The sequence below is a fragment of the Dermacentor albipictus genome, chromosome 1 (genome assembly GCF_038994185.2).
Source record: "Dermacentor albipictus isolate Rhodes 1998 colony chromosome 1, USDA_Dalb.pri_finalv2, whole genome shotgun sequence".
NCBI classification, from domain to species: domain Eukaryota; kingdom Metazoa; phylum Arthropoda; class Arachnida; order Ixodida; family Ixodidae; genus Dermacentor; species Dermacentor albipictus.
Genome location: NC_091821.1, coordinates 356,650,441 through 356,669,234, shown reverse-complemented (window position 1 = coordinate 356,669,234; position 18,794 = coordinate 356,650,441). Strand labels below are relative to the sequence as shown.

General features: G+C 49.9%; 1 protein-coding gene across 1 annotated transcript; it reads right to left on the bottom strand.

Moving 5' to 3' along the window:
• Positions 1-1,039: 1,039 nt before the first annotated feature.
• Positions 1,040-17,671, bottom strand: LOC135902246 (bestrophin-3-like). Its single transcript, XM_065432235.1, has 6 exons — positions 17,262-17,671; positions 14,417-14,857; positions 6,869-7,156; positions 4,639-4,791; positions 3,794-3,874; positions 1,040-2,060 (listed from the first exon to the last, which is right to left on the bottom strand). The coding sequence occupies exons 2-6, from the start codon at positions 14,840-14,842 to the stop codon at positions 1,905-1,907; spliced, it is 1,104 nt and encodes a 367-aa protein (XP_065288307.1). The 5' UTR covers positions 14,843-14,857; positions 17,262-17,671; the 3' UTR covers positions 1,040-1,904.
• Positions 17,672-18,794: the final 1,123 nt, after the last annotated feature.

The window sequence follows — 18,794 nt, the reverse complement described above, 5'->3', positions numbered from 1 at the left end:
CAGTCGTCAACGTCATGCTGCTGTCATCATGCAGTCGTCAACGTCATGCTGCTGTCATCATTCCGTCGTCGTCATGCCGTGGTTCTCAAACCTTCGTAGCTACACCGCCGTCGCACAGTCGTTGTTGTTCTATTGTCTCTCCATTGCTTTTACTCCGTCGTTTTTTTCTCCGCATGCCGTCCTGACGCCTTCGTAATCAGGCAGTCGTCTGCGGGCATGCAGCTGTGGCCACTCCGTAGTCGTCATGCCGCGGTTGCCTGGCCGTCGTTGTTCCATCGTGATCCTCCGCCGCGATTATAGCGCTGCCAACCATTGCCATCAATACGCACTACCCATCACCAGAGGCAAGAAGCAAAGAAGTCGGCAGTAGAGATGTACACAAGTTGGTAACATAAGGTATCCCCGTAGTGGGTGTGTTCATTTAATTGCAGACGAAATTAAGTCTGAAGATAATGGAATTGAGATGTAGTGCATCTGCGCGGGTCATAGAGTGCTTGCAGCGATTGCTGTGCTAACTGGTCTCTTATTCATCCCCTACAAGGAATTAGAAAAGAGTAAACAAGCTATCCGTAGAGCAGGAGCAGCACTTAACCCACAATTACTACATTTTTTAGAGCATACTGTGCCGTAGAACAAGCCTAATTACCGCCGTTGCCAAACCGGTCGCAGTAGTACTCCACTCGTCTGCGTTTGTCCATCTCGGGCTAGGCAAGGCTGGTCGGGACAGTCTCTGGAGTCGCCTTTGATAGGAACATTTTCATCAAACGGGACGTGACAAGAAGGCGATGCCATCATCTTCTCGTAAGAATTGCTCCCATGCAGATTATGGCTGGTTGCAGTGATGTAGTTTCGTCAAACGTGAAATCGCGCGTGCAGGCTTTGTTTGGCTTGAGTAACGTTACGCAAGTTACGCCTCCTCGGCGTTCTGCTACAGGCGAAGAAAATATATCTGTTCGAATGAAAGACATGTACCCGTCAAGATGCATTTTCGTTATTTCATCTTTTTTGTGTGTGTGTTTTGCATAAAGTAGCACAAATGTTTCTTAAAAGAGGGAACGCCTTTAATTATAAAACACGGAGCGCTGAATACTCGTAACAGGCACATACAGAGAATAAAACAAATGCTGGCCTTCGCGCTGTGCGCCAGGACAACCACGAAGTGCGACGCACAAGATACACAAAAAAATAAGCCCAGCTTTTTTTTTTTTTGCCAACTGTTGTCTCTACGGTTAAGATTAACAGATGGAAACTTAGTGTTCACGCGGCCATACGCACTCAAAGGACAGCGTACAGGTGCTGCCAAGGAATGTCAGCAGATGGGCGGCAAAATGGTGCACCTAAGTTTTACCGTCAGCGGCTCGCGCCGACAAAATTTACACGCACTAGATCGAGCGCACTGTGCACACACGTATAATAACGGCACTGTAATTTCACGCACAGCCACCAGGTGATGGTCAGCCACTGCGTGAATGGGAACAACTTGCAGGCGCGTGGATTTATCGACGACACCACCTACACCAAATTCGTTTGGCCATTAAAAGCATTGAAACCAGCATTCGCGGCCATCAGGCAATTGGCACAGCAATGCATGACCGTCGCTCGATCACGGCTCCTCACAAACACGATGAATCAAGCACTTAGGATAAGGACGACCATGAGCTCAAGACAGCTACAACCATGACTCGGGAAGCAAGAGCGGAGAGTGCGAATAAAATGGTTGCGCCGGCGGCAAACATCACTTCCTTTTCCATACTTGTGTGCATGAATAGTCAAGTTCATTGAGAACATTCGAAGCACGCGCGCCAAACGGCAGAATGTAGAACTAAGACAGCACTTCAGGGATGGCATGGATAGTGTGGCACGGGACAGATGACCCAAAGGCGAGCCGCGGTCAAGTTCGCTCGTCACCCGATGCTAACAGCCGAGCCGCGGTAGGTGGGTATCTTGTGCACGATGGCAGCCGCGGTGTAGGGCAGGTCGGGTTCCTGGCTGTCCCAGTGTAGGTCCCGCTCCATGGGAGGGAACTTTCCGTACATCTCGTCCACCGCCATGTACGAAACCTGCGCAGTTCAAAGCATTTCATTTAATTATTGGGTTTTACGTGCCGGAACCACGATCTGATTATGAGGCACGCCGTGGTAGGGGACTCCGGAACTTTGTACCACCTGGGGTCCTTTAACGTGCACCTAAATGTAAGTACCACGGGTGTTTTCGCATTTCGCCCCCATCGAAATGCGGCCGCCGTGACCGGGATTCGATCCTGCAACCTCGTGCTCACCAGGCCAACACCATGGCCACTAAGCAACCACGGCGGGTAGTTCGAAGCATAGTTGTGACCAAGTTAGTTTCGCATTGCCAATCGTGTTAGCGAGCCACGCATGGTTTGTAAATTGGCATTTCTCGGTATGCGAGTGCACCGTCTTGTCTTCAGATAAGCCTGGGTGCTTTCATATTTACCCCTTGGATTACCTAAGCTCGTGCGGCCCTAACACATACCTCCTACATGGGACGGGGTTCAGACGCCAGAATTCCCTCTTCGTCCCCACACCCAACGAAGTAGCTGGCCAGACAACGTTGATTCGGCCGTCCTCTTCACCCTTGTTAGCATTAAAACATGTGGAAGTCTTCAAGATGAAAGGGGCGGTGAGGTCTTAACAGGAAGAGCATTGTCTTGCTCTCCATCATCAGCGGCAACGGCAAGCACTCGTCACTCGTAGCGTCCATGCCGTTGGAAACATGCCATTAGGTAAAATTTAATTAGGGATGCCAAAACCAAAGCACAATGTACAAGGGACGGTGACATTTTATACGACTGCAGAGAAGGGAAACGAATCATTTGATTTGATTTTAAGTGTTCCCTCCCACGTTATTTGCGGTATATAGATAGCTTTCACGTGACTCCAAGTAGGTAGCTTTTCACCGTGCTAGTACCCGAACAGTGCACCCACAATTACGCCTGTGCACCATGTCAACTCCCCATACATTGTTTTGCTTTTTGACGGCGACTGCTTTTCACTGGATTATCCATCACTCTTATGAAATTGTAACATCTGTGCAGGACGCGCCGGTTGTGTTGTCACGCTGTTAATTTTCTTAATTACGCAGCTTCTCGACGTGCTAGTACCCCGAGATGGCGATGACGTCAATGAAACCTATCTTTACGAAAAACGAAAACTAAGTTAACAGCTATAGCATCCGGGATTCAGGCTGTAACGTACAATCTGCTCTGTACAATCACCCTGAGAGGAATGTAGTAAATAAGCTAGTCAGGGAGCTGTGCAATTAAGAAGCTGTTTGTTGGCAGTAACTGCTTGCCAATTGAGCAGTGCTTCCTGTGCTACTTCGTTCTCTGTCGACGTCGCCTCCATCCGTTTCTAAAAGCCGTTGCTGCGAGAGAGTGGCGGGAATGCGTGGACCTGCTATCACGAATACATACTCCAGTGGAAAGCGAAATTAAAGGGCTTGCTGACCGCGCCCTTGTCAGGTGCTCTGTGCTACAATCTGATAGGGCAGGATGTGGGTTCACTTGGAGAGAATGCTCCAGTTACTGAAATTAAACACATGACAAGACAAAAATACCAGCGCTATCAACAAAGTCTTTCAGTGTTAGAGGCATATATAGCTTCGCTTCCAAATAAAGTCAGTTTCCTGTAGACCCCCTTGACTCGTCGTTGAATTCGGTCGATATGTTCAACGCAAACAACTATGGTCCGACTTCGTACTACTCAGGTTTTTCGAACGATGCACCATGCTATATTAAACTGAAGAAACAGAAGTGTCATGGCCACGAGACCTGCGTGTGTCGATCGATGAGCCAGTTGGTCTCGAAGTCGTCGTCGTCCTCGCCGAACGGGTTTATCAGCTGCTCCGCGACCTGCAACAGCAACAGATATGTATGTACAAACGCGCGAACCGTCTACGTTCCACGCTTTGCAACTGACATGAACTCATCAAGGCCGGGTGGGCGTGCACATGCCTATGAATGCTTATTCTAAAGCAACATCTTGGCCATAAGAGACGCCGTAGCGGAGGGCTGTGAATTAATTTCGACCACGTAGTGTTCCTTAATGAGCACTTAAACTATAGTACAAGCTCGTATTTGCTATCCGCCCCCAACTCAACAGTGGTCATTACTGCGAATCGAACCTGCAACATTACTCTTGGCAGAACGTCAAAGACAGCACACATGGTCTGCAACAAATTATGCCTGCTCTCGCTGCTCTGGCAGCTTCCATCTCACTTGAGCATCGTCGTGCTGATATCCCGACAGAAAAACACGACTTGGAATCCTGTCGAAGGGCCTCTTTAGTTGTTTGTTCAGATGGTTACAACGTGCCCATATTACGCTTATCGAACAGGAAGTTTCAATTAAGAGGCATCAAGTTTCGCGCATACATAAGCTTGATAACAAGGAAAATGGAAATGCGTTTGCTTTTTGTCGTATGTTCTATGCATCTTCGCGAAACTCAACCGAAAGCGAGACACACAGTTGCATTTCTAGGAATAGCAGTGACAAGTCAGTTCATAAACCGAGTATTTTCGCTAACTGTTTGAAAGTCACGTGGACCCACAAAAGTGCTTTTCTTTCTTCGCAGCTATCGAATCTACCTGCAAGCTAGTCGTGAGTTGGTTTATCACCTTGAGCCATCCCATAAAGAAGATGAACTGCAGGAAGGTGAAGAAGGGAAAGTAGACGTCCAACTGGTGGCCTGGATAACCTTTCTCCGGGTCCAAGCTCTGGCGCGCCACTAGGCACGTCACGAAGAACAAGTGCGTTGTGAGCGTCACCACCTGCGATTAAATACATTGGTTACGTATGTTCTTCGTCGTCCTCTTCTCGTTATTTAAAAAAAAAATCACCTAGAGTTATGATCTCTGAACTAGTTTACATTCCCAGCTTGATGGCCTGAACTTTAGCTTTCGGTCCACAGGAGCTTTATGTGCTGCAAGAAAACGGGCGTATAGAGAAGGAAAGAGAAAGCAAGCAGAGGAAAGGCAGGGAGGTCAACCAGACGAGCGTCCGGCTCGCTGCCCACCACTTGGAGTAAGGAAAAGGGGAATATAAAGAGGGAGAAAGGGAGCACTGAGTGCACACGGGAGGATGCACAGGTACACTATAAGCGGTCTCAGACCGGTGCACTTCAAATAGTGTACTAGTACCCGAATCGGTTTTTGTGCCAATGACGTGTGTGACCACGGTTCGAGTATCTTTGACTCAAAGAACGGTCTCGAGTCCAGTTGGTTTAAAGTTGTCCGGGCAGAGAGACGTTGTACGTCGCAACAGGTGCTCGATAGTTTCCTCGCACCTACAGGAGTCCCACATTGGGTTGTCGGCCATTCCCATACGATAGGAGCAAGCGTTCGTGAACGCCACTTCCAGTCGAAATCGGCACAACAAGGTTGTTAAGGCTGCAAGAAATCCTGGCTTCTCGTGTCTTTAGACAGCGGTTGTCCACGATTTACGTAGCAAGACGCCACAGGCATGGAGCAAGCTCCAGGTTGTAACGCCACAAAGACGCGGCAGCGCTGGCATCTTTGTTAGTGTGGGCCACAGTATAAGTAGCTTACACCATGGTGTAGGCAAAAGAGAAACATCTTCATTGCGTGACTGCACACAAGTAAGCATGGAGTTTTATTAGGCGTGGCACCGACAGTTTCCGCTCGCATGCTCTTCGTTGAGTGACGAAACATTCGGAAGGGGAGGGGCGGTGCAGCTTTTCAAGTTGACTTACCGAATAAAACCAGTAAAGGCGACTGATAGAAGATAAAAGCAAACGATAAGCGACACTTTTACACGATTGCTCCTTATTTTGCAGCAGCATTGCCATAGCTAAATGTGCTTTTCTGTAATACAGGGTGTCCCAGCTAACATTAGTCAGACGTGTTTTTTGTTTATTGTATTTCGCGGACGTCTGCAGTAAGCGGAAAACGAATACTTAATAGATATAAAGTTAGAAACTCTTTAAATGGACATTTTGCAAACCGCTCTACAAATTTCTTCATTGCAATTTTTTCCCCTAACTTCGTTGCCTCGGAAGTTGCTTAATGAATCTTGACTAATTGACTAATCTTGACTAATGAATCTTGGCAATTAAGCAGAATACAAAAAAACAGCGTGACTTACTCCATAAAGTAGTTAGCAACATGCATTATTTGGTCGCGTCGTCTTATACGGCATCAGCATACTTTTTAAACTTTTACGAAAGTTAGCTTAGTTAGATACGTGAGCCGATCTCAAAGGTAGTGCAATGTCGAGCCGACCAGCGGCGGAGGTGAAGCAAGAGTTAAGCACTCTCCATGCGTGGGCTGATCCCGAAGACAGTGCAATGCTGGGCCGACCAGCGGCGGAGTTGCAGCTCGCCATTAAGGGAGAAGCATACACAGCTTCGCTGGCCATCCTTTACAAAGCGGAAGGGCACTGAGTTTTTTTTTTTTTTAGTTGGTCTTTCTCTAAATTTTATTTTTGTGGTTTACACCTGTATTCGTTTATTTTTTCATTGGGTTTAAATCGACCATACCTTTGGTGGTGCGGGTTTCACTGACTTTACGTTATATTTACCATTGAAGGCCCCACAAACGCCTTCATAGAGCACACGTCCGTTGGTGCCACTGTCCAAGTATCCTTTGCAATTTCGTTGCAAAGATTGTGCGCTGGAGAAATAAGGTACACTGTCTGCAGTCAGGGATTCCCTTAGATGTTTTCTTGACTATGGAATTGGCGCTTGGTTAAATAGATTTACGAGGACTTACAGAAGGGGCACCTATAGAGCTCACGAATCAAGTGCTTACTCTTGCAATAAATTGCAAGTCCGAAAAAATGCAGCAGTATTCATTATCTTAGCAGTATGATGAATCAAGAGAACTGCACCTGTGTGTAGACGAGCGGTACGGTGACCCAGTCGTAACACCATAAGAGCGAACACTTTGCGCGGAAATGGTTGAGCTCTTCGAGTAGATGCTTGACCGGCGGTCCGGACTGAAGCCGTCCTTGCTGTACGGCCACATTGGCCAGATTGACAAACCACACCGAAGGCAGCCAGTGACGATTAGTGCGGCTAGGCGTTGCCTCGTACAGGGACCGTTCCTCGGCCGTCATGAAGCCCGCTTCCACTAGGTGCCGCATACTCGGGAAGCGCTTCTTCACCGAACCGCTCACCTGCGATACGAGCAGTAATATTTAGGGTTAGAAGCTCTACGCATGAAAAAACACCACACTGAACGTAAATACATGCTCCAGAACTGAGCGAACATTCAGATACCTGCCGATGCACCGTTCCCCAGAATGTGCAGATCGCATCATTCCTCATTTCTTGAACCGGGGAATATTCCTTGTATTTTCTTGTTCTTATATTTCCCAACTTCCCCCATCCCCTAGTGCAGGGTAGCCAACCGAGCACGTACTTGGTTAACGTAATGCCTTTCCACTTTTTGTTTATTTATCGCATACAGACAGATTTCGTGCATACACAGTCAACGACTTGTAGAAATTGAAGTGTGGCGTTCAAGCGGACGGTGTTGAGCACGCAGTTCACGTGTAGCACTGGAGCTACGTAGCGCTACACGGTTATCATAAAGCCTCACTATGGAAAACAGAATCTGAAAAAGGAAAACAAAGGTGGCCGCCTTTGTCAAGCGAGCGAATGACACAGCAGCCGACGCTCTGGGCGGACAAGTGCCCAACAGGGTTTATTACGTCCTTATATAGTCGTGGATGCTGTACTGCCATCCAGCGCTACTACCGTACACTACATCCTCCCTTTGGTAAACCAAGAAACAAAACAGGAACTCTTACTCCGAAAGAAAACGTTCACAGGTCGAGCTCGGCCTGCAGATCTTTCTCCCGAACCTTGAGGCGTGTCGTGTAGAAGTAGAACCGCGAAGTGCTCTTCCGTGTAGGTGCTTTTCCGAGGCGATGCAATTCTCTGGTCCTGGGGTGCTTGAGCAGCTCCAGGCGTTGTGGACATGGCTGTCAGCGCCGCCGCGAGAGTTCCAAGTGGGCTGCGTTTGCATTCCGCAGCGTGCCGGTGCCGGTGCATTCCGGTGCCGTACCCAGACCCGCTCGCCAGCCTGAAGAGGCCGCAGTGTGCGAGCCGTAGGACTCGGCGAAGGCGGAGAACTCTCTTGCAGCAAACTGTGGACCGTTATCGCTGCGCACCAGTCTCAGAATCCTGTGGCGCGTTAAGACACTCTTGTAGGCATTGGTGATAGCAGGTGCTGTCGTTAAGCGCAGGCTGATGACTTCCGGAAAGCGTGACCGGTAATTCACCAGAAGGACGTAGTCCTGGCCGTTCAGATGAAAAAGATCGACACCCACCTCTACCCAGGGCCGAGTTGGAGTGTTTGACGGCAGCATGGTCTCCGAGCGCTGCACCCTGGTTTCGGCGCCCATGGGGCAGTTAGCCACCAGTGTGTATACGGTTGTTGATGCCCGGCCACCTGACTGATTCGCGAGCCAAAACTTTGCATCGGTTGATGTATGTTGATGCCCGTCATGAAGAAGCTCGAGCGTGCGGCGCTTAACGGCGGAAGGCACTACGATGCGGGACCCTTTCAGAAGCAGTGCTGCACAGACACTGAGGTCCCCTTGGTACTGCCAGTACCTTTTCTTATGAAGAGGCAAGTGGGACTGCCGGGGCCAGCTGTTGGCGCAGTACTGAAGCAGCAGACTGCACTTGCCGTCGTTGGCTTTAGTCTGGCGCAGGTGCTCGAGCTGCGACGAGACGATGTCTGGGAAGGAGCGGACGACCTCTTGTGCAAAAAGCTCGAATTGATTCGCCCGATTGGATGGAGGGGAATCTAGCGGTGCGCGCGAAAGCGTATCGGCAGTTGCCAACAGCTTCCCCGGTATGTAAAGTACTTCGTACTGCAAACGCATCAGCTTCAAGCGAAAATGCTGGATCTGTGGGGGCAGCAGGTCAACGTCCATAGACCACAAGAGTGCCAGCAGAGGTTGATGGTCCGTCTCGAGGAAGAACTGAAGTCCACGGCCGTATTTCTCAAACCTTTGCACCGCCCAGCTGGCCGCTAAAACTTCTTTCTCCGTTTGGCTCTAGCGATATTCCGTGGGTGTGAGGGACCGCAATGCGAAAGCAACGGTCCAACGCTCACCGGATGGCTGCTCCTGAACACGTACTGCTTCTAGGCCATATAGGTATGCGGTGTTGTAGCGAGCCAAGGAGAGGTCTGAGCACAGCAGCTTCTTCAATTGGAAGAAGGCAGACTGCTTAAGCAGCAAGGCTCGTATCAGCGCGGTCACCTCAGAAACGTGGGGTAATTAAGCGCCCGATGTGATACACGAGGCCCAGCAGACAAGAGACCCCTGCGACATCTCCCGGTGCATGCATGGCTGGGACCGCCACAACCTTGTCTGGGTCTGGAGAGATGCCTTGAGCACTGACCACGACGCCAAACAACTTGACGCTTGAAGTGGTGAACGAGCACTTCTCCCAGTTGAGCGTGACTCCTGTCTTCGCTAGCCGATGCATGAGTTGTCGGAGACGGCGGTCGCGCTCGGAGCAGGCACGTACCCAGGGGGGGGCCCGGGGGGGCCCGGCCCCCCCTCCCCACCCACGCCACCACTCCTCACACATTCCTAAAGCGCCACCAGATCAATGTTGAGACTTGACAGCTGTTCATCGGTCAGCATTATGCTGCCTTTTTCACTCCTTTTAGACGGCGGTAGTTATCGGCACCTCTTGTAATGTGAAGGACAGGTTTCTCATAGATTCCGCACCCGCGCGATTAACTCGAGATGCGTTCAGTTGTCACCATCTATTCAACCGTCACGCGCATAGCTGTTGCTTTTGTTAGTTCAACCTTCTTTGTTTAGGTTGATCCTGGAACTAGGAGAGGGATGCGGCTGTTTTTCCCTCCTCGTCTGTTTTTACCTAACTGTATAGCACTTTTCGTACAAAATTGGCAACTGGAAACAAAAATCACAAGGAGTTGAGAAATTAAGCGATATACTAAGGGAGAGAGCCAAGGCAACAACCAAACTGCAACCAAAAGCGAATAATAATAAAAAATTAAGCGTTGTTTATGAGACTATTTATGGATCAACATCTTTTTATTGAAAAAGGAAGTAGAGAAAACGCCGCCGTAAGTGGAGAACAATTACTTGTTTTGAATGACGCTTCTACAGTTATCGGTCGAACCGCCTCACGTAGCCATTTCTCTGCTGTGCTTATGTGGGTGTTTTCCTAACCTTTTGCGGTGAGCGCAGTACGTCTAGAACCGCAGAGTCCTGCGCTCTACGCGGTTGTATGGGACTGGCGGCCGCACAGCGTTACGCAATTCGCGGAACTGTCAAAACGGATCAACAAGGCGAAAATAACTGATATTCGAAACTATAACATGAGAAACACTGAAGAAGCCGTAAAAAATGAACGCAGCCTGAAATCAGTAAAAAAAGAAACCTGGCATAGTACAAACCATGATGTATGCACTAAAAGATAAAAAGCGGATTATCATCAGCAATCTCGAAGATATAGTAAAAGCAGCGGAAAAATTCTAAGCTGACCTGTATACAGTACCAAGAGGAGTCACGATACCTCACTTAGAAACAGTAATGAACAGGATACAGAAACTCCTATTTGACAGAAATCACATTTGAAACCCACAGAAACCCAGAAACCCACATTTGACAGCTTCTCCAGAGTATAAACACCTGGCATTTCCCTGGCATAGCGAATCTTGTTACACAAAGATGCTTGAGGTCTGCCTCACCAAATTACGCTGCCGCATTCCCTCCATGAATTTCTATTTATACAGGTCGCGTTTGGTTCCTTCTCCCCTTTGTTCTTTTTGTGAGGAGGAGGAGACGATACAGCACTTTCTTCTATCTTGCCGCCGCTTTGCTGGGTAAAGAAAAAGATTGTTGGAGATGCCTTTTCGAAGAATTGGCCTGGACTTGACAGAACCTGCAATTCTTTCGTTCGGGGCGTCCACTTTGGGATTCAGCCACAGGGATGCATGCTTCGCTGTCCAAACATTCCTTACAGAATCTAAACGAATGCCCTGCTAAATTCTATTTTTTTATTACTTTTAAATTAATTATTCCTCACTCAACAGCACCTTCCTGATTTTATTTTAGCCGGTAATTCAACCCTATTCAATGCTATTCGCATAGATATTTGGAATAATCCACCCATTTCTTGGCCAATCCCCCATCGTGGGTAGGAGCCACACGTGCCACAGGCTACAACTACAACAACAACAAACGAACATGAGATCAGGATCGCCAGTCGGCCACTAGAGACTGAAGGAGCACGTTTACCTAGGTCAATTAATCACAGGCAACCCTGATCATGAGAAGGAAATTCACAGAAGAATAAAAATAGGTTTGATCGCATACGGCAGACATTGCCAGCTCCTGACTGGAAGCTTACCATTATTATTGAAAAGTAAGGTGTGCAATCAGTGCATTTTGCCGGTGCTGACATATGGGGCAGAGACTTGAGAGCAAGTTAAGGATCGCGTAAAGAGCGATCGAACGAAGATTGCTAGGCATAACGTTAAGAGAGAGAAAGAGCGGTTTGGATCAGAGAGCGAACGGGTATAGACGATATTCCAATTCACATCAAGAGGAAAAAATGTCGGGCAGGTCATGTAATGCGCCGGTTAGATAACCATTGGACCATTAGGATTTCAGAATGGTTACCAAGAGAAGGAAAAGGCAATCGAGAACGACAAAAGACTAGACGGAGCGATGAAATTAGGAAATTCGCGGGCGCTGGTTGGAATCGGTTGGCGCAGGACAGGGGTAATTGGAGATCGCATTGCAGGGAGAGGCCTTCATCCTGTAGTGGACGTAAGACATGATGATGACGATGATGATGATGATGAACCCCCCCCCCCCCCCCCCGAAATAAAATCCTGGGTACGTGCCTGGCTCGGAGTGTGACTTCCCAAAGACGAGCATGTCGTCGATCATGTCCACAACACAAACTTGGCCTTCGAGGATCCGGGACATCTGCCGCTGTAAGTACTCCGGTGCAGACGTGATACCAAACGGCAGCCGGAGGAAGCAATAGCGGCCAAACGGGGATATGAACGTGGTGTATTCGTGGGACTCGGGGGACAGCTTGACCTGGTGGAAGCTCCACGTGGTGACTATAGTTTGGAGAAAACTGTGGCTTATCCGAGCAACCCGAGGCATTGTTCCACAGTAGGAACCATGTGACGTTGTCGGAGAATCACCTTGTAGAGGCGAGTCAGGTCCACGCAGAACCGATAGCCACCCGAGACCTTGGGGACGACAACCAGTCCAGTGCACCAGTCAGTCGGTGTGTTCACCCGACGAATCACTCCCTCTGCTTCTAGCTTGTTTAGCTCAGTCTTGACAACGCGGAGAGGGAGCGGAATGCGCCGGGGTACGCTCAAGGAGAAAGGCGCACCGCTGGGTTGCAGCCTGATAGTGTAGGCTTCGGGGAGCGTCCCAAGTCCTCGGAAGAGGCTGAGATCGAGACAAGTCGCCTGTGGAGCCCCGAGACTTGGCCTCGGGGCTCCACATGCGACTTAATTGGCTTGGCCCTAGGCTTGGATTGCCGGGAAGCCCAGCAGCGGGACTGTCTTGGTTACCAGGACGTAGAGCAGCTGCTTGGTGGACTTGCCGTGCTCCGACAGGGTAGCGACTTAAGTGCCTATGACCGGCAGGATGTTACCAGGGCCTTTCAACTCGCTCTTGGGTCTTGAAGCTTCGAGGGGACGCCGGGAAACGTACCGGGTATGACAATAACTTCGGCGCCGGAGTCCACCTTGAAGGAGAGTGGGCCTCCATTTACGAGTGCCTCGACAAACTTCGCGTGCGGGCGCTCTCCCTCAACTGCATGTAGCTCGATGGAGCTGGCAGACGTCATGCGCGTGCTTGCCCTTGACGCGCTTCTTCAGGCACACGTTCTCGAAGTGGCCACTCTTGCGGCAAAAGTTGCAGGATGCTCTGCGAGCCAGACAGTCGGGGCGAGGGTGTGATGCGCGCCCGCAGAGTGGGAACAGCTGCTGGGTTATCAGCTGGCGCTGGCTTTCCTTTGCGAAGGCGAGCTGCGTCGACGGCGAGCGACGATGAATCAGCCGAGTCGCGAGCCTTCAGCGTCTTCGTGTTGGCGAATGCACATCAGCGCTTCGTGCAACGTCATCCTCGGGTTCCGACAAAGCTGGTCCGAGAGGTTGCGGTCAAGAAAACCGACGAGAAAACGGTCTCGGACGAGCCGCTCTTCGACGTCGGGCGAGGAGTAGTTCAAGCGCTTGCTCATCGTCCAGAGCGCAGTGAAAAACGCGTCGGCCGTCTCATCCGGTTTCTGCGTATGCCGGTGAAAGTGCGCTGACTCGTACAGCTCATTCGACGGGTGGACGAAGTGGTCAGTGAACGACTCCATCATGGCGGCGACTTCCTTCAGGTCCGCCTCTCGCAGCGTAGTGGACGCAAGGGCAACCCTCGTTTGCGGACCCAGGCAGTAAAGCATGGAGCGCACTTGGACCTCTGTCGGAGTGGCGTAGGGTCCGGTGGTGAACGAGTATAGTCCTTGTACTACAGCAGCCATGAACACCAGGAGCTGTCAAACTCAAACGCCTGTGGTGGACGCAGCTGGGCCAAGCCTTGTATGAACGGAGCCGCCGACGAAGCAGCGGACGTCCCAGAGGAGCCTTCCCCGGTGGCCATGACGGAGGGAAGCTGACTTCTTCGACAGAGAGCGGCGGGGGGGGGGGGGGGGGGGGAGCAGGCCTTGTGTCGAAGCTGCAAGCACGGGATCAGCGGAGACGGATCCCGCCCTCTTCTGACACCATGTCGAGCGAGCGAATGACACAGCCGCCGAATCTCTGCGCGGTCAAGTGCCCAACAGGGTTTATTCCGCCCTTATATAGTCGTGGATGTTGTCCTGCCATACAGCGGTACTGCCGTACACTAGTCTCCCAATACACAAAGGACCTTCGTTGTTTTGACAAACAGGCTTGTGCTGCTCTGCGTTGAAAGTGGGGACTGGTCGCGCTTAACCTATAGTAGGTGGCTTCTTTACATCCACTTGACGCAACGGGAGGGAGGCTCCAAGACAACCTTTTGGTCCTACCACTGAATGTCGCGTGACTAGCCGCGATGTAAATTTAAACAACGGCGAAACCAACTTTTGTGCAGTAAAAAATGAAAGAACCGATCGAACGTCGTCGTTCCTAAGAGCAGTCGGAACTTAATCGATGTAAGGTGACGAGGTCTTTCTTCGCCGCGACATATCAGAGTCTGGTGGCCCGTCGAGGCATACCGGTAAGCGAACACGATTGCCTGCGTTATTTCTTTGTGCTCTTTTTTTATTCTTCTAGTGACACGTCTCATAATCTTGTTCCTATTCATCCCCTTGTTATAGCAACCAGTACACACGCTCCGTTGTGTGTGCGTTTGATCACAAACGGCTCCACAACCACTTACCGACTTCAGCACGAGCACCAGACCTAGGTTGGCGTAGCGCATCATGGTGCGTCGCAGCAGGCGCCCCTGCTCGTCGCCACCACTGACGTATGCGAGAACGACGTGCGCCAGCCTGTCCGGCCAGGGGATGCTGGTGAACTGGTCCCACCAGCGGCCTGCGACGAACGAAACGTAAAAGCCTAGCACAAACGAGAGCGGTATGTGCTCGAGCGCCCGGTCGCTGTACAGCGCGAGCTGCTCGAAGAGCTGCCGTTGCTCGGCCGTCATGAAGCGCCGGTACCAGATGGCGATGGCGGTAAACGCGGCCCCGTAAACCAGCATCTCCTTGTAGATGAGCTTGTATACAGAGCCGCGCCAGCGGGCGACCAGCTTCCAGAAGCCAAGAAGTGTACTCGTGGACACGTCCGCCTGGTACGCGATCGTCATGGCACCGATGACGGCCTGCATGAATTGTACATAGAAAAAAGGGGTCTCAGGCAGGAGTTTTCATAGGAAATGACGCTGTCGAATGGGCAGTGAGACTCGAGAGTGGTCTGGTGAAGGATATGCAAGGGTGGAGGGCAGCGTTCAATTCTGACGGACTAGGGTTAATATAACCATGGGGCATATTGATGTCTATGTTAATAATTTCACAAAAGCCTTGGAACGATAATAGTGGCAACAGCATGGCAAATTTTAGCACATTTTGGGAACGGATATCAAAAGTGATGCTACAGTCTCAGAATTTCTTCTAGGGAGGTATGGCTTCAATACGTCGCGGCTTCAAATGCGTGATTTCAACAACTGAATATACAAGAAAATTTATTAGTGCATCCTTATAATTAGTTACATGACCATTTCAATTTGACGAGCAAGTATGTCCTTTCAATATAAACCACTTGAGGTCTGCAGATCACATGGGCTCTGCAGTAGCGTGGGAATAGATGAACAGACCATGTGATCTTTCACAAGCGATCTTGAACGGCCATTCCAACTAAAAAGAAAGAAAGAGAAAGAAAGAAAGAAAGAAAGGAAAAAGAGAAGCAAGCACACAGTGGTCCTGCTCGCAGCAAAATAGAAACGCGAGAAAAATGAAAATATTACGCGATAACATCCATGCATGCGCAACCACGTGTTAAGAATATGTGCGATCGCTGCATTGAGACGCCATTCGCTGCTGTTAGACAGCGCATAACACGAATATATTCGATTGCTCCCTTCACGCAAAAAACCAGCTCAGTGAACTCTATTGCGATGGCCGTGCATTGTGTTTTGCGACGATACGGCGTGTTTAAAGTGTGTATTTGCGGTGTGCCGCGCGCGACTTCCCTTGTTTTGAAGGCACTATGCAGGAATGCCTCGCGTGGGGCTTCGGCTGAGCATCGGCAGCCAAACTACGAAGAGCGTGCCCTGTGGCCTATTTCTAGTACACTCGATGGCTGTGTTATCCTTCATACTACGTCAGCGACGCGCTCCCGGGAGATGGCGCCACGTCTGTCCTTGCTCCCACCCATGGGAGAAAATGGGGCCGTGTGCACTTCTGAATGGCTTTCTGGGCTTTGCAATGTACAATTCTGGAACTTCAGGCCACTCCTTCCTTTTGTCCCTGTGTACTTCGAGCACGCACAAAGGCGCGGAAACGGATGATGGGTGGTTGTGAACACGTGGACTCAAGCCCACGTGTTCGCAACCACCTATCCTATGTTTCCGATTTAATTTATTGCCACCGAGAATGATGACGTATATACGCCCGCAGAAACTAAAGGGGACGGTATCACGTAAGCCCGCGTCCGTGCTTCAGTGTACTCCGATTTATGGCCTAACTTTATGTTTAAAACTAGCGCGCACGAGGCGTTCGCGTAAAGGGTCCATGGTCTCGCATATTCGTTCACGTTGGATAGAAATTATATAAAGACTTTATTTATTACAATATTAACTATAAGGAGAAACCTTGCTGCGGAGCATACCTACAGCCCAAGAGCTAGGTATGTTGGTGACGGATCGTGCCGAGAACATGCATAACGCGCGCGCCAGAAAAGAAAAAAAAAAAACGTTAAGGTGCCAAAACGTACCACAATTTGGTTGCGAGGCACGCCGCAGGACTACGCATTAATGTTGACCACGTGCATCCAATGCACGGTACACGTGCATTCTTGCACTTTTTCGCCCCCGCCGGTATATGGCCGGGATTTGATCTCGCGACCTCGTGTTTAGCAGTCCAACGCCATAGCCACTAAGCCACAACGGCGGGTGCGCATGCCCTTAGCTCGTCATCGCAACGTTGTGCAGCTGTATTCGTTTCGCCTTGTTCTTCCTGGTAACGATCTCTCGCGTCCTTTACACACTCGGCGAGCCCCACTGCATTCCTAAGAGTGTGCCTGTATCACATTGCTTGCTTCCTACTGGCAATGACAAAGAGCACAGACAAATGGGCACGCCCATTGCAGCGTGCGTGCCGTTCTCAGTGCTCCGTCGTTTCTGCGGATCTAAAAAAATCTTCTGATAGGGGTACACTTATTAGCCACACCCAGTCATTTACCGTGCCGCTATTATCTCGACACTCCACAGCACTGTCTTTACGAATCGGCGTCTTGAACCGGATGTTATGTTTTCACAAGATGAAGCGCCAAATTTTAAAATATAGCGCCAACAGAGACAGCAAACTAATGAAGAAAGAACAATGACAGGACAAGACGCTTCCTGTCATTGTTCATTTCTTGATCTTTTGAAAGCTATGAAGCAACTAGCCCCACAATTAACGTGTTCTACAGCGGGTGTTATGACGCGTCCGTCAGGAATCTATAATAAAAACACCTTAAGAAGGTGAAATATTAATTGGATCAGTCAGTAGAAAAGAAATTCTTACCTGAACGCCGATCCGGCCCTGCTGTTCGGCAGGGCCTGTGTCAGGCAGGCGGGATCACCGGCCACGTTCGCGTGTCTGCGACCCGTTCAGGTTGCAAGGAAGAGGAGTGCGTGCTTGATTTGATCCGTGCCTCGCGTGTCGAAAGGAAACGCATCTTTGGCATTACACTGCCGGCATGCGGAGCTCACGTCAGCGCTCCACACACACAAAAAACAAAAAAAAAGGACTATGTGATATATCAAAGGGTACCGCACGTTTCCACTTGAGGCGTGGCGGTGAGCTGACGCTTCTCTATGCTACACGTGGAATTGCGCGAGCTGTGACGTCATCGCTCAGGATCGGCTGCTTAGATCAACGAGGGCAGCGCATTTTGCGCAATGCTCAAGACGAGATGCTTGCATATGTACGAGCACATTAGAAAGGAGCATATCCGAAGTCGAGAAGGTTATGCGTGCGTGTGCGCATGCACTGCAGATACATCGCATTTGTGCTTACATTCTTGCACGGTGAATAGACAAGGACGTAGATCAGTGGAAGCGAATAAGGCGTTATTGCTCTTCCGGTTTGAGCATCTTGAAACATCATCTCAAGCTTTCTTTACTACAATATCGCAAATTGCGATTCTTGGTCGTGGGTCGACGTCATTTGTTCTTTCTTGAGTATTTTCATAGGTTGCGCGGGAAATAAGATGCAAACACTACTGACTGATTCACTTAATTAGTGGTTTTCACCTTTTAAAGCACGCCTGACCATTGACGTGGTGGATGCTGTCAGGCATGGGTAAACAAACGTACGCCGGTCAGGCGCCAAGCTCCGCTCTTAATCAGCAAGCGCCAAGCTTGGCACCAAAACGTCGAGGTGCTTGGCCTCATGACTCGTCCATGGTATTTAAACGTCATTATCATCAACAGCAACAGGCCACGTACGGAATTTGAAACAGAACAGCGCGGTTTTGACGTTGACAGCAGGGAGAACGACACGGACGAGCGCTGACTTGCAACTGGCAAGTTGCAAGCCAGTTGCAAGTCCTAGCTCGCCCGTGTCGTTCTCCCTGCTGTCCCCGTCAAAACCGCGCTGTTCTGTTTCAAATATGGCTTACCAACTCGCCCAAACGTGCGTTTTAACCACGTACGGAAGATGCATGTTGCCTTGGACTTGCTGCAGCCTGGTGTGATAAGCAACTTTCAATTACATTAAGCATATTGCCTCGAATTCCCATTTCTGAGAAGTGTACTGAAATCCCGTATCGCCAACTTCTGTCGTATGCCTTTCCCACATCTAAGAACATGGAAAGGAAAGAAGTGCTTATGGACAAAGGCGTTGCGAATGTTTGACTCAGCGAGCACTCCGAGCACGAACGAGCACGGACGCTGACCACAGCCCCAAGAGATACTAAACTACTCATGTATAAATCACTAATCCGGCCTATACTCGATTATGCTTCTCCCGTCTGGAATCCACACAAACAGTGCCACATTAATCAAATTGAGGCCATCCAAAAGAAAGCGATCCGCTTCATAGGTCGTAGGCACG